The 17,678-nt window shown below is 39.4% G+C and overlaps 1 protein-coding gene across 1 annotated transcript in view; it reads right to left on the bottom strand.

Annotated features, from left to right (window-relative positions):
• Positions 1-8,052, bottom strand: part of LOC138322030 (programmed cell death 6-interacting protein-like) — a 162,201-nt gene extending 154,149 nt beyond the window's left edge. The window contains 1 exon segment of the mRNA XM_069266085.1: positions 7,309-8,052. Within this exon segment, the coding sequence (XP_069122186.1) occupies positions 7,309-8,052 (744 nt within the window).
• Positions 8,053-17,678: the final 9,626 nt, after the last annotated feature.

The following is a 17,678-nucleotide window of genomic DNA, read 5'->3' on the forward strand; positions in this document are numbered from 1 at the left end:
ATAGGATATAGCAAACTTTGTAATGACGATAGGATAGCAAACTTTGTAATGACGATAGGATATAGCAAACTTTGTAATGACGATAGGATATAGCAAACTTTGTATGACATAATGCAAACGATAGGATATAGCAAACTTTTAATGACGATATGATATAGCAAACTTTGTAATGACGATAGGATATAGCAAACTTTGTAAACATATTGGATAGCAAACTTTGTTGATGACTTTGTAATGACGATAGGATAGCAAACTTTGTAATGACTATAGGATAGCAAACTTTGTAATGACTATAGGATAGCAAACTTTGTAATGACGATAGGATAGCAAACTTTGTAATGACTATAGGATAGCAAACTTTGTAATGACGATAGGATATAGCAAACTTTGTAATGACGACAGGATAGCAAACTTTGTAATGACGATAGGATAGCAAACTTTGTAATGACGATAGGATAGCAAACTTTGTAATGACTATAGGATAGCAAACTTTGTAATGACGATAGGATATAGCAAACTTTGTAATGACTATAGGATAGCAAACTTTGTAATGACGACAGGATATAGCAAACTTTGTAATGACGATAGGATAGCAAACTTTGTAATGACGATAGGATAGCAAACTTTGTAATGACGATAGGATATAGCAAACTTTGTAATGACGATAGGATATATAGCAAACTTTGTAATGACGATAGGATAGCAAACTTTGTAATGACGACAGGATAGCAAACTTTGTAATGACGACAGGATAGCAAACTTTGTAATGACGATAGGATAGCAAACTTTGTAATGACGATAGGATATATATAGAAAACTTTGTAATGACTTTAGGATAGCAAACTTTTTAATGACGATAGGATATATATAGAAAACTTTGTAATGACTTTAGGATAGCAAACTTTTTAATGACGATAGGATAGCAAACTTTGTAATGACGATAGGATATAGCAAACTTTGTAATGACGATAGGATATAGCAAACTTTGTAATGACGGACAGGATATAGCAAACTTTGTAATGACGATAGGATAGCAAACTTTGTAATGACTATAGATATAGCAAAACTTTGTAATGACGATAGGATAGCAAACTTTGTAATGAGGATAGGTATAGCAAACTTTGTAATGAGGATAGCAAAGGACTATGGCAAACTTTGTAATGACGATAGGATAGCAAACTTTGTAATGACGATAGGATAACAAACTTTGTAATGACTATAGGATAACAAATTTTGTAATGACTATAGTATAGCAAACTTTGTAAAGACAATAGGATAGCAAACTTTGTAATGACGACAGGATACTCAACATTGTAATGACGATAGGATAACAAACTTTGTAATGACGATAGGATATAGCAAACTTTGTAATGACGATAGGATATAGCAAACTTTGTAATGACGATAGGATATAGCAAACTTTGTAATGACGATAGGATATAGCAAACTTTGTAATGACGATAGGATATAACAAACTTTGTAATGACGATAGGATAGCAAACTTTGTAATGACGATAGGATATAGCAAACTTTGTAATGACGATAGGATATAGCAAACTTTGTAATGACGATAGGATAGCAAACTTTGTAATGACGATAGGATAGCAAACTTTGTAATGACGATAGGATATAGCAAACTTTGTAATGACGATAGGATAGCAAACTTTGTAATGACTATAGGATAGCAAACTTTGTAATGACGATAGGATAGCAAACTTTGTAATGACGACAGGATAGCAAACTTTGTAATGACTATAGGATATAGCAAACTTTGTAATGACGATAGGATATAGCAAACTTTGTAATGACGATAGGATATAACAAACTTTGTAATGACGATAGGATAGCAAACTTTGTAATGACGATAGGATATAGCAAACTTTGTAATGACGATAGGATATAGCTAACTTTGTAATGACGATAGGATATAACAAACTTTGTAATGACGATAGGATATAGCAAACATTGTAATGAGACTATAGGATAGCAAACATTGTAATGACGACAGGATATAGCAAACTTTGTAATGACGATAGGATATAGCAAACTTTGTAATGACGATAGGATATAGCTAACTTTGTAATGACGATAGGATATAGCAAACTTTGTAATGACGATAGGATAGCAAACTTTGTAAAGACGATAGGATATAGCAAACTTTGTAATGACTATAGGATAGCAAATTTTGTAAAGACGATAGGATATAGCAAACTTTGTAATGACTATGGATAGCAAACTTTGTAATGACTATAGGATATAGCAAATTTTGTAATGACGATAGGATAGCAAACTTTGTAATGACGATAGGATAGCAAACTTTGTAATGACGATAGGATATAGCAAACTTTGTAATGACTATAGGATAGCAAACTTTGTAATGACGATAGGATAGCAAACTTTGTAATGACAATAGGATATACCAAACTTTGTAATGACTATAGGATAGCAAACTTTGTAATGACTATAGGATAGCAAACTTTGTAATGACTATAGTATAGCAAACTTTGTAATGACGATAGGATAGCAAACTTTGTAATGATGATAAGGATAGCAAACTTTGTAATGACGATAGGATAGCAAACTTTGTAATGACGATAGGATAGCAAACTTTGTAATGACGATAGGATAGCAAACTTTGTAATGACGATAGGATTAGCAAACTTTGTAATGACGTATAGGATAGCAAACTTTGTAATGACTATAGGATAGCAAATTTTGCAATGACGATAGGATAGCAAACTTTGTAATGACAATAGCAAATTTGTAATAGAATAGCAAACTTTGTAATGACGATAGGATAGCAAACTTTGTAATGACTATAGGATAGCAAACTTTGTAATGACGATAGGATAGCAAACTTTGTAATGACGATAGGATAGCAAACTTTGTAATGACGATAGGATATAGCAAACTTTGTAATGACGATAGGATAACAAACTTTGTAATGACGAGAGGATAGCAAACTTTGTAATGACGATAGGATAGCAAACTTTGTAATGACGATAGGATATAGCAAACTTTGTAATGACTATAGGATAGCAAATTTTGCAATGACGATAGGATAGCAAACTTTGTAATGACAATAGGATATATATAGAAAACTTTGTAATGACTTTAGGATAGCAAACTTTTGTAATGACTATATGATAGCAAACTTTGTAATGACTATAGTATACCAAACTTTGTAATGACGAGAGGATATAGCAAATTTTGTAATGATGATAGGATAGCAAACTTTGTAATGACGATAGGATAGCAAACTTTGTAATGACGATAGGATAGCAAACTTTGTAATGACTATAGGATAGCAGCAAATTTTGTAATGACGATAGGATAGCAAACTTTGTAATGACTATAGGATAGCAAATTTTGTAATGATGATAGGATAGCAAACTTTGTAATGACGACAGGATATAGCAAACTTTGTAATGACGATAGGATATAGCAAACTTTGTAATGACGATAGGATGGCAAACTTTGTAATGACGATAGGATATAGCAAACTTTGTAATGATGATAGGATAGCAAACTTTGTAATGACGATAGGATAGCAAACTTTGTAATGACGATAGGATAGCAAACTTTGTAATGACGATAGGATAGCAAACTTTGTAATGACGATAGGATATAGCAAACTTTGTAATGACGATAGGATAGCAAACTTTGTAATGACGATAGGATATAGCAAACTTTGTAATGACGATAGGATATAGCAAACTTTGTAATGACGACAGGATATAGCAAACTTTGTAATGACGACAGATATAGCAAACTTTGTAATGACGATAGGATATAACAAACTTTGTAATGACGATAGGATAGCAAACTTTGTAATGACGATAGGATATAGCAAACTTTGTAATGACGATAGGATATAGCAAACTTTGTAATGACGATAGGATATAGCAAACTTTGTAATGACGATAGGATATAGCAAACTTTGTAATGACGATAGGATATAGCAAACTTTGTAATGACGATAGGATATAGCAAACTTTGTAATGACTATAGGATAGCAAACTTTGTAATGACTATAGGATAGCAAACTTTTATAGTTTTAAATTTAATTCAACAGAAACCTGTGAAAAGTGATCTGGTTACCATGGATATACAATTATTTAATTATTTACAACCGAAATCCTTTATGCACATCTACACATGGGACCAAGTTTCATTAAATTAGTTAAGTAGTTTAGGAGGAATTGTCCGGAGTAAGTTTTTCTACGGACAGATAGACAAGCTGATTCCAGCATAACCACCCCTTAACTTGGTCTTTCCGGTTTTAGAAATACCGAGTCGATCAATTGCTATTGTGACGTCACTTATTCCAAATGTCGAATTTCTCGGGGAGGCGTCCTGAGGCCTTCAATCTGTTTTTTTTTATTTCATCAACATCATAAATATCTGATATAAAAATTAAAACTTTTGATTCGGTTAATATGATGTTACACTGCCTTTGCTACAACAAAAGTCAATAATTTAATAAATATTTATAAACATCCTTGCAAGCTTACATATTATAACAAATATAAAAAATGTACGGAATTAAAACATGGTATGGAATATAAATATTCAGGATTTATACGGAAAAAATGCAGTTTTTAGAAAATGATTTGATCTACATGTTTATAAAGCAGGTTTTCCAAAGAATAATCAACTCTGCAATTCCACGTGCCGTGTCTGTAAATGTTAGTATAATGTAACAGGTGGGACACTGAACAACTTTCACGCTGTGGACGGTATTAAAAACTCATAGAAACGTGGCAACATATGTCTAAGTATACATAAACAGTAGTGATATATACCTTTCTGCTGATATACATACGTATATAGCATAAGTACTTACTAATATTTTGTATTTCATTCGACTGTCGATTATTTAGCATTTGCACGCAAAGGATTGCAGTCTCCACGTAAAGTACTACAGTCTCCACATAAAGTACTGTAATCTCCACGTAAAGTACTGCAGTCTTCATGTAAAGTACTGCAATCTCCACGTAAAGTATTGCAGTCTCCACGTAAAGTACTGCAGTCTCCACGTAAAGTACTACAGTCTCCACGTAAAGTACTGCGTCTCCACGTAAAGTACTGAAGTCTCCACGTAAAGTATTGCAGACTCCACGTAAAGTACTGCAGTCTCCACGTAAAAGTACTACAGTCTCCACGTAAAGTATTGCAGTCTCCACGTAAAGTACTGCAGTCTCCACGTTAAGTACTACAGTCTCCACATAAAGTACTACAGTCTTCTCGTAAAGTACTACAGTCTCCACGTAAAGTATTGCAGTCTCCACGTAAAGAACTGCAGTCTCCACGTAAAGTACTACAGTCTCCACATAAAGTACTGCAGTCTCCACGTAAAGTATTGCAGTCTCCACATAAAGTACTGCCGTCTCCACGTAAAGTATTACAGTCTCCACGTAAAGTATTGCAGTCTCCACATAAAGTACTGCAGTCTCCACGTTAAGTACTACAGTCTCCACATAAAGTACTACAGTCTTCTCGTAAAGTACTACAGTCTCCACGTAAAGTATTGCAGTCTCCACGTAAAGAACTGCAGTCTCCACGTAAAGTACTACAGTCTCCACATAAAGTACTGCAGTCTCCACGTAAAGTATTGCAGTCTCCACATAAAGTACTGCAGTCTCCACGTAAAGTATTACAGTCTCCACGTAAAGTATTGCAGTCTCCACATAAAGTACTGCCGTCTCCACGTAAAGTATTACAGTCTCCACGTAAAGTATTGCAGACTCCACGTAAAGTACTGCAGTCTCCACGTAAAGTACTACAGTCTCCACATAAAGTACTGCAGTCTCCACGTAAAGTATTGCAGTCTCCACGTAAAGTACTGCAGTCTCCACGTAAAGTACTACAGTCTCCACGTAAAGTACTGCGTCTCCACGTAAAGTACTGAAGTCTCCACGTAAAGTATTGCAGACTCCATGTAAAGTACTGCAGTCTCCACGTAAAGTACTACAGTCTCCACGTAAAGTACTGCGTCTCCACGTAAAGTACTGCAGTCTCCACGTAAAGTACTGCGTCTCCACGTAAAGTACTGCAGTCTCCACGTAAAGTACTGCGTCTCCACGTAAAGTACTGAAGTCTCCATGTAAAGTACTACAGTCTCCACGTAAAGTGCTGCAGTCTCCACGTTAAGTACTGCAGTCTCCACGTAAAGGACTGCAGTCTCCACGTAAAGTACTACAGTCTCCACGTAAAGTACTGCGTCTCCACGTAAAGTACTGCAGTCTCCACGTAAAGTATTGCAGTCTCCACATAAAGTACTGTAATCTCCACGTAAAGTACTGCAGTCTTCATGTAAAGTACTGCAATCTCCACGTAAAGTATTGCAGTCTCCACGTAAAGTACTGCAGTCTCCACGTAAAGTACTACATTCTCCACGTAAAGTACTGCGTCTCCACGTAAAGTACTGCAGTCTCCACGTAAAGTATTGCAGTCTGCACGTAAAGTACTGCAGTCTGCACGTAAAGTACTACAGTCTCCACGTAAAGTACTATAGTCTCCACATAAAGTATTGCAGTCTCCATGTAAAGTACTGCAGTCTCCTCGTAAAGTACTACAGTCTCCACGTAAAGTATTGCAGTCTCCACGTAAAGTACTGCAGTCTCCACGTAAAGTATTGCAGTCTCCACGTAAAGTACAATAGTCTTCATGTAAAGTACTGCAGTCTCCACGAAAAGTACTACAGTCTCCACGTAAAGTATTGCAGTCTCCACCTAAAGAACTGCAGTCTCCACGTAAAGTACAACAGTCTCCACATAAAGTACTGCAGTCTCCACGTAAAGTATTGCAGTCTCCACATAAAGTACTGCCGTCTCCACGTAAAGTATTGCAGTCTCCACATAAAGTACTGCCGTCTCCACGTAAAGTATTACAGTCTCCACGTAAAGTACTACAGTCTCCACGTAAAGTACTGCAGTCTCCACGTAAAGGACTGCAGTCTCCACGTAAAGTACTACAGTCTCCACGTTAAGTACTGCGTCTCCACGTAAAGTACTGCAGTCTCCACGTAAAGTATTGCAGTCTCCACATAAAGTACTGTAATCTCCACGTAAAGTACTGCAGTCTTCATGTAAAGTACTGCAATCTCCATGTAAAGTATTGCAGTCTCCACGTAAAGTACTGCAGTCTCCACGTAAAGTACTACATTCTCCACGTAAAGTACTGCGTCTCCACGTAAAGTATTGCAGTCTCCACGTAAAGTACTGCAGTCTGCACGTAAAGTACTACAGTCTCCACGTAAAGTACTACAGTCTCCACATAAAGTATTGCAGTCTCCATGTAAAGTACTGCAGTCTCCTCGTAAAGTACTACAGTCTCCACGTAAAGTATTGCAGTCTCCACGTAAAGTACTGCAGTCTCCACGTAAAGTATTGCAGTCTCCACGTAAAGTACAATAGTCTTCATGTAAAGTACTGCAGTCTCCACGTAAAGTACTACAGTCTCCACGTAAAGTATTGCAGTCTCCACGTAAAGTACTACATTCTCCACGTAAAGTACAACAGTCTCCACATAAAGTACTGCAGTCTCCACGTAAAGTATTGCAGTCTCCACATAAAGTACTGCCGTCTCCACGTAAAGTATTGCAGTCTCCACATAAAGTACTGCCGTCTCCACGTAAAGTATTACAGTCTCCACGTAAAGTACTACAGTCTCCACGTAAAGTACTGCAGTCTCCACATAAAGTACTGCAGTCTCCATGTTAAGTACTGCAGTCTGCACGTAAAGTACTGCAGTCTGCACGTAAAGTACTGCAGTCTGCACGTAAAGTACTGTAGTCTCAACGTAAAGGACTGTAGTCTCCACGTAAAGTATTGCAGTCTCCACGTAAAGTACTATAGTCTCCATGTAAAGTACAGCAGTCTCCACATAAAGTACTACAGTCTCCACATAAAGTATCGCAGTCTCCTCGTAAAGTACTACAGTCTCCACGTAAAGTATTGCAGTCTCCACGTAAAGTACTGCAGTCTCCACGTAAAGTATTGCAGTCTCCACGTAAAGAACTATAGTTTCAAAGTAAAGTACTGCAGTCATCCACGTAAAGTAAGTACAGTCTCCACGTAAAGAATTGCAGTCTCCACGTAAAATACTACAGTCTCCACATAAAGTACTGCAGTCTCCACGTAAAGTATTGCAGTCTCCACATAAAGTACTGCAGTCTCCACGTAAAGTATTACAGTCTCCACGTAAAGTACTGCAGTCTCCACGTAAAGTATTACAGTCTCCACGTAAAGAATTGCAGTCTCCACGTAAAATACTACAGTCTCCACATAAAGTACTGCAGTCTCCACGTAAAGTATTGCAGTCTCCACATAAAGTACTGCCGTCTCCACGTAAAGTATTACAGTCTCCACGTAAAGTACTGCAGTCTCCACGTAAAGTACTGCATTCTCCACGTAAAGTACTGCAGTCTCCACGTAAGTATACAGTACTACAGTCTCCACGTAAAGTACTGCAGTCTCCACGTAAAAGTACTACAGTCTCCATGTAAAGTACTGCAGTCTCCACGTAAAGTACTGCAGTCTCCACGTAAAGTACTGCAGTCTCCACGTAAAGTAAGTACAGTCTCCACGTAAAGAATTGCAGTCTCCACGTAAAATACTACAGTCTCCACATAAAGTACTCTGCAGTCTCCACGTAAAGTATTGCAGTCTCCACATAAAGTACTGCCGTCTCCACGTAAAGTATTACAGTCTCCACGTAAAGTACTGCAGTCTCCACGTAAAGTACACTGCATTCTCCACGTAAAGTACTGCAGTCTCCACGTAAAGTACTGCAGTCTCCACGTTAAGTACAATAGTCTCCACGTAAAGGACTGCAGTCTCCACGCAAAGTATTGCAGTCTCCACATAAAGTACTATAGTCTCCACGTAAAGTATTACAGTCTCCACGTAAAGTACTGCAGTCTCCACGTAAAGTACTGCAGTTTCCACGTAAAGTACTGCAGTCTCCACGTAAAGTACTGCATTCTCCACGTAAAGTACTGCAGTCTCCACGTAAAGTACTACAGTCTCCACGTAAAGTACTGCCGTCTTCACGTAAAGTATTGCAGTCTCCACGTAAAGTACTGCAGTCTCCACGTTAAGTACTACAGTCTCCACATAAAGTACTACGTCCCCACGTAAAGTACTACAGTCTTCACGTAAAGTATTGCAGTCTCCACGTAAAGTACTGCCGTCTTCACGTAAAGTACTGCATTCTCCACGTAAAGTACTGCAGTCTCCACGTAAAGTACTCAGTCTCCACGAAAAGTACTGCCGTCTACACGTAAAGTATTGTAGTCTCCACGTAAAGTACTGCAGTCTCCACGTAAAGTACTACGTCCCCACGTAAAGTACTACAGTCTTCACGTAAAGTATTTCAGTCTCCACGTAAAGTACTTCCGTCTTCACGTAAAGTATTCAGTCTCCACGTAAATTACTGCAGTCTCCACGTTAAGTATTACAGTCTCCACGTAAAGTACTACATTCTTCACGTAAAGTATTGCAGTCTCCACGTAAAGTACTGCCGTCTCCACGTAAAGACTGCAGTCTCTACGTAATTATGTTTTACGACGACTTATTGTAACTTATCTTGATCTTTAACTGAGTAATATATATCTGGCGGTTTATTTTGACCAGCTTTTGTTTCATGTCAGTTCTCATGGGAATTCAACGTCCGAAATGGATACGATCAATGTTCACCTGGACCAGGTTTATATCATAAAGGGTAAATTAATATCAGAATGGATAGATTGTACGCCAAAAACTTGCAGAGAAGCTAAGACAATTGTTTATTGTAAATAAACAAAAAATATTTGCATATAATGATCTTTCATCAATCATGCGCAATTTCGAGTTCGATATCCTTTACTATCATGGTACATATGCTATTACATCAAGAGACAAATAAACACCATGTCTGCCTATGTAACTATACGATCTCCTCATGTCATTAATACAAGTGATATCATATCGTCCACAAACAGCACCATCACGTCCTGTTACCACAAGCTGCACCATCACGTCCTGTTACCACAAGCGGCACCATCACGTCCTGTTACCACAAGCGGCACCATCACGTCCTGTTACCACAAGCGGCACCATCACGTCTTGTTACCGCAAGCGGCACCATCACGTCCTGTTACCACAAGCGGCACTATCACGTCCTGTTACTACAAACAGCACCATCACGTCCTGTTACCACAAGTTGCACCATCACGTCCTGTTACCACAAACAGCACCATCACGTCCTGTTACCACAAACAGCACCATCACGTCCTGTTACCACAAACAGCACCATCACGTCCTGTTACCACAAACAGCACATCACGTCCTGTTACCACACAACAGCACCATCACGTCCTGTTACCACAAACAGCACCATCACGTCCTGTTACCACAAACAGCACCATCACGTCCTGTTACCACAAACAGCACCATCACGTCCTGTTACCACAAACAGCACCATCACGTCATGTTACCACAAACAGCACCATCACGTCCTGTTACCACAAACAGCACCATCACGTCCTGTTACCACAAACAGCACTATCACATTATGTTTCCATAAAAAGCACCATCACATCCTGTTACCACAAACAGCACCATCACGTCATTTTACTACAAACAGCACCATCACGTCCGGTTTCCACAAACAGCACCATCACGTCCAGTTACTACAAACAGCACCATCACGTCCTGTTACCACAAACAGCACCATCACATTATGTTTCCATAAAAAGCACCATCATGTCCTGTTACCACAAACAGAACCATCACGCCCTGTTACCACAAACAGAACCATCACGTCCTGTTACCACAAGTTGCACCATCACGTCCTGTTACCATAAACAGCACCATCACGTCCTGTTACCACAAACAGCACCATCACGTCCTGTTACCACAAACATCACCATCACGTCCTGTTACCACGTGTGGCACCATAACGTCCTGTTACCACAAACAGCACCATCACGTCCTGTTATTACAAACAGCACCATCACGTCCTTTTACCACAAACAGCACCATCACGTCCTGTTATCACAAACAGCACCATCACGTCCTGTTACTTCATGCGGCACCATCATGCCCTGTTACTTCATGCGGCACCATCACGTCCTGTTTCCACAAAAAGCACCATCACGTCCTGTTACCACAAACAGCACCATCACGTCCTGTTATTACAAACAGCACCATCACGTCCTTTTACCACAAACAGCACCATCACGTCCTGTTATCACAAACAGCACCATCACGTCCTGTTACTTAATGCGGCACCATCATGCCCTGTTACTTCATGCGGCACCATCACGTCCTGTTTCCACAAAAAGCACCATCACGTCCTGTTACCACAAACAGCACAATCATGTTCTGTTACCACAAACAGCACCATCACGCCCTGTTACCACAAACAGAACCATCACGTCCTGTTACCTCAAACAGCACTATCACGTCCTGTTACCACAAACAGCACAATCATGTTCTGTTACCACAAACAGCACCATCACGCCCTGTTACCTCAAACAGAACCATCACGTCCTGTTACCTCAAACAGCACTATCACGTCCTGTTACCACAAACAGCACCATCACGTCCTGTTATTACAAACGGCACCATCACGTCCTGTTACCACAAACAGCACCATCACGTTCTGTTATTACAAACAGAACCATCACGTCCTGTTACCACATGCGGCACCATCACGCCCTGTTACTACATGCGGCACCATCACGCCCTGTTACTACATGCGGCACCATCACGTCCTGTTACCACATGCGGCACCATCACGTCCTGTTACCACAAAGAGAACCATCACGTCCTGTTACCACAAACAGCACTATCACGTCCTGTTACCACAAACAGCACAATCACGCCCTGTTACCTCAAACAGCACCATCACGTCCTGTTACTTAATGCGGCACCATCATGCCCTGTTACTTCATGCGGCACCATCACGTCCTGTTTCCACAAAAAGCACCATCACGTCCTGTTACCACAAACAGCACAATCATGTTCTGTTACCACAAACAGCACCATCACGCCCTGTTACCACAAACAGAACCATCACGTCCTGTTACCTCAAACAGCACTATCACGTCCTGTTACCACAAACAGCACAATCATGTTCTGTTACCACAAACAGCACCATCACGCCCTGTTACCTCAAACAGAACCATCACGTCCTGTTACCTCAAACAGCACTATCACGTCCTGTTACCACAAACAGCACCATCACGTCCTGTTATTACAAACGGCACCATCACGTCCTGTTACCACAAACAGCACCATCACGTTCTGTTATTACAAACAGAACCATCACGTCCTGTTACCACATGCGGCACCATCACGCCCTGTTACTACATGCGGCACCATCACGCCCTGTTACTACATTGCGGCACCATCACGTCCTGTTACCACATGCGGCACCATCACGTCCTGTTACCACAAAGAGAACCATCACGTCCTGTTACCACAAACAGCACTATCACGCCTGTTACCACAAACAGCAACAATCACGCCCTGTTACCTCAAACAGAACCATCACGTCCTGTTACCACGTGTTGCACCATCACGTCCTGTTACCACAAACAGCACCATCACGTCCTGTTATCACAAACAGCACCATCACGTCCTGTTATCACAAACAGCACCATCACGTCCTGTTACTTCATGCGGCACCATCATGCCCTGTTACTTCATGCGGCACCATCACGTCCTGTTTCCACAAAAAGCACCATCACGTCCTGTTACCACAAACAGCACAATCATGTCCTGTTACCACAAACAGAACCCTCACGCCCTGTTACCTCAAACAGCACTATCACGTCCTGTTACCACAAACAACACCATCACGTCCTGTTATTACAAACAGCACCATCACGTCCTGTTATTACAAACAGAACCATCACGTCCTGTTACCACATGCGGCACCATCACGCCCTGTTACTACATGCGGCACCATCGCGCCCTGTTACTACATGCGGCACCATCACGTCCTGTTACCACATGCGGCACCATCACGTCCTGTTACCACAAACAGCACCATCAAGTCCTGTTTCCAAATGCGGCACCAACACGCCCTGTTACCATATGCAGCATCATCACGCCCTGTTACCACATGCGGCACCATCACGTCCTGTTACCACAAACGGCACCATCACGCCCTGTTACTACATTCGGCACCAACACGCCCTGTTACCATATGCAGCATCATCACGTCCTGTTACCACAAACAGCACCATCACGTCCTGTTACCACAAACAGCACCATCACGTCATGTTACTACAAACAGCACCATCACGCCCTGTTATTACAAACAGCACCATCACGTCCTGTTACCACAAACATCACCATCACGTCCTGTTACCACAAACAGCACCATCACGTCCTGTTACCACAAACAGCACCATCACGTCCTGTTACCACAAACAGCACCATCACGTCCTGTTACCACAAACAGCACCATCACGTCCTGTTACCACAAACAGCACCATCACGTCCTGTTACCACAAACAGCACCATCACGTCCTGTTACCACAAACAGCACCATCACGTCGTGTAAACGATAAATTAATTGGTTTTCAAATGTTCCTTTATCCCCAATATCATTCCCGTAGTTAGTTAACAGTAAAACTAAATGTTGAAAATGTTCTACACACTGAAGAAGAAATACAGTTACAATATGTAGCTCTCAGGGGAAAAGATGGTGAAGAGAAGCCATAACCTCGGTGGCCTGAACATTTCCTATTTTGAGAGAATGCGTCTATGCTTACTATGTAGATCCACTGTGTCCATTATCGACTCAACAGCTAAGCAAAGGGTCGGACAAAAGCTTGCTCGTATGTAACGATAATTTCTGTGTTTTATTGTTCAGATAAGACAGAACCGTCCAGATTCTCAATTTACAGATGTAATATCGTTTGAGGCCGCCTAGTACACGAGACGGCACTTCAACAAAGAAAATTAGGCTCAATTTATTTTTGCTACAATTCAAAAACTATTTTGGTAAATGTTTTTAAAGATAAAATCGAAACTATCAAAAGCAAATACTTTGGATGAAAGAAAGTATGGTAACCTGGTACTGATATTTAAATAGATTTTCTAATCACAAAAATGACATGTCCCCGATTGACCTCTGTACTTCCAGCATTCTGCCTTTTTATCCAGTAATATTAAGTATGTGGCAGTAGTCACAGAAGTCCGAAGGTAAAAACATGATGTACTTAACTGTTGTCCAAAGGTAAAAACATGATGTACTTAACGGTAGTCCAAAGGTAAAAACGTGATGTACTTAACGGTAGTCCAAAGGTTAAAACATGATGTACTTAACGGTAGTCCAAAGGTTAAAACGTGATGTACTTAACGGTAGTCCAAAGGTAAAAACATGATGTACTTAACGGTAGTCCAAAGGTAAAAACATGATGTACTTAACGGTAGTCCAAAGGTTAAAACATGATGTACTTAACGGTAGTCCAAAGGTTAAAACGTGATGTACTTAACGGTAGTCCAAAGGTAAAAACATGATGTACTTAACGGTAGTCCAAAGGTTAAAAACGTGATGTACTTAACGGTAGTCCAAAGGTTAAAAACGTGATGTACTTAACGGTAGTCCAAAGGTAAAAACATGATGTACTTAACGGTAGTCCAACTTAACGATGTACTTAACGGTAGTCCAAAGGTAAAAACATGATGTACTTAACGGTAGTCCAAAGGTTAAAACATGATGTACTTAACGGTAGTCCAAAGGTAAAAACATGATGTACTTAACGGTAGTCCAAAGGTAAAAACATGATGTACTTAACGGTAGTCCAAAGGTAAAAACATGATGTACTTAAACGGTAGTCCAAAGGTAAAAACATGATGTACTTAACGGTAGTCCAAAGGTAAAACATGATGTACTTAACGGTAGTCCAAAGGTAAAAACATGTATGTATACTTAACGGTAGTCCAAAGGTAAAAACATGATGTACTTAACGGTAGTCCAAAGGTAAAAAACATGATGTACTTAACGGTAGTCCAAAGGTAAAAACATGATGTACTTAACGGTAGTCCAAAGGTAAAAACATGATGTACTTAACGGTAGTCCAAAGGTAAAAAACATGATGTACTTAACGGTAGTCCAAAGGTAAAAACATGATGTACTTAACGGTGATAACGGTAGTCCAAAGGTAAAAACATGATGTACTTAACGGTAGTCCAAAGGTAAAAACATGATGTACTTAACGGTAGTCCAAAGGTAAAAACATGATGTACTTAACGGTAGTCCAAAGGTAAAAACGTGATGTACTTAACGGTAGTCCAAAGGTAAAAACATGATGATGTACTTAACGGTAGTCCAAAGGTAAAAACGTGATGTACTTAACGGTAGTCCAAAGGTAAAAACATGATGTACTTAACGGTAGTCCAAAGGTAAAAACATGATGTACTTAACGGTAGTCCAAAGGTAAAAACATGATGTACTTAACGGTAGTCCAAAGGTAAAAACATGATGTACTTAACGGTAGTCCAAAGGTAAAAAACATGATGTACTTAACGGTAGTCCAAAGGTAAAAACATGATGTACTTAACGGTAGTCCAAAGGTAAAAACGTGATGTACTTAACGGTAGTCCAAAGGTAAAAACATGATGTACTTAACGGTAGTCCAAAGGTAAAAACATGATGTACTTAACGGTAGTCCAAAGGTAAAAACGTGATGTACTTAACGGTAGTCCAAAGGTAAAAACGTGATGTACTTAACGGTAGTCCAAAGGTAAAAACATGATGTACTTAACGGTAGTCCAAAGGTAAAAACATGATGTACTTAACGGTAGTCCAAAGGTAAAAACATGATGTACTTAACGGTAGTCCAAAGGTAAAAACATGATGTACTTAACGGTAGTCGTCCAAAGGTAAAAACATGATGTACTTAACGGTAGTCCAAAGGTAAAAACATGATGTACTTAACGGTAGTCCAAAGGTAAAAACATGATGTACTTAACGGTAGTCCAAAGGTAAAAACATGATGTACTTAACGGTAGTCCAAAGGTAAAAACGTGATGTACTTAACGGTAGTCCAAAGGTAAAAACGTGATGTACTTAACGGTAGTCCAAAGGTAAAAACGTGATGTACTTAACGGTAGTCCAAAGGTAAAAACATGATGTACTTAACGGTAGTCCAAAGGTAAAAACATGATGTACTTAACGGTAGTCCAAAGGTAAAAACATGATGTACTTAACGGTAGTCCAAAGGTAAAAACGTGATGTACTTAACGGTAGTCCAAAGGTAAAAAAATGATGTACTTAACGGTAGTCCAAAGGTTAAAACATGATGTACTTAACGGTAGTCCAAAGGTAAAAACATGATGTACTTAACGGTAGTCCAAAGGTAAAAAACATGATGTACTTAACGGTAGTCCAAAGGTAAAAACGTGATGTACTTAACGGTAGTCCAAAGGTAAAAACATGATGTACTTAACGGTAGTCCAAAGGTAAAAACGTGATGTACTTAACGGTAGTCCAAAGGTAAAAACATGATGTACTTAACGGTAGTCCAAAGGTAAAAACATGATGTACTTAACGGTAGTCCAAAGGTAAAAACATGATGTACTTAACGGTAGTCCAAAGGTAAAAACATGATGTACTTAACGGTAGTCCAAAGGTAAAAACATGATGTACTTAACGGTAGTCCAAAGGTAAAAACATGATGTACTTAACGGTAGTCCAAAGGTAAAAACATGATGTACTTAACGGTAGTCCAAAGGTAAAAACGTGATGTACTTAACGGTAGTCCAAAGGTAAAAACATGATGTACTTAACGGTAGTCCAAAGGTAAAAACATGATGTACTTAACGGTAGTCCAAAGGTAAAAAACATGATGTACTTAACGGTAGTCCAAAGGTAAAAACATGATGTACTTAACGGTAGTCCAAAGGTAAAAACATGATGTACTTAACGGTAGTCCAAAGGTAAAAACGTGATGTACTTAACGGTAGTCCAAAGGTAAAAACATGATGTACTTAACGGTAGTCCAAAGGTAAAAACGTGATGTACTTAACGGTAGTCCAAAGGTAAAAACATGATGTACTTAACGGTAGTCCAAAGGTAAAAACATGATGTACTTAACGGTAGTCCAAAGGTAAAAACATGATGTACTTAACGGTAGTCCAAAGGTAAAAACATGATGTACTTAACGGTAGTCCAAAGGTAAAAACATGATGTACTTAACGGTAGTCCAAAGGTAAAAACATGATGTACTTAACGGTAGTCCAAAGGTAAAAACATGATGTACTTAACGGTAGTCCAAAGGTAAAAAACATGATGTACTTAACGGTAGTCCAAAGGTAAAAACATGATGTACTTAACGGTAGTCCAAAGGTAAAAACATGATGTACTTAACGGTAGTCCAAAGGTAAAAAACATGATGTACTTAACGGTAGTCCAAAGGTAAAAACATGATGTACTTAACGGTAGTCCAAAGGTAAAAACATGATGTACTTAACGGTAGTCCAAAGGTAAAAACATGATGTACTTAACGGTAGTCCAAAGGTAAAAACATGATGTACTTAACGGTAGTCCAAAGGTAAAAACATGATGTACTTAACGGTAGTCCAAAGGTAAAAAACATGATGTACTTAACGGTAGTCCAAAGGTAAAAACATGATGTACTTAACGGTAGTCCAAAGGTAAAAAACATGATGTAC

Source organism: Argopecten irradians, chromosome 4, assembly GCF_041381155.1.
Source record: "Argopecten irradians isolate NY chromosome 4, Ai_NY, whole genome shotgun sequence".
NCBI classification, from domain to species: domain Eukaryota; kingdom Metazoa; phylum Mollusca; class Bivalvia; order Pectinida; family Pectinidae; genus Argopecten; species Argopecten irradians.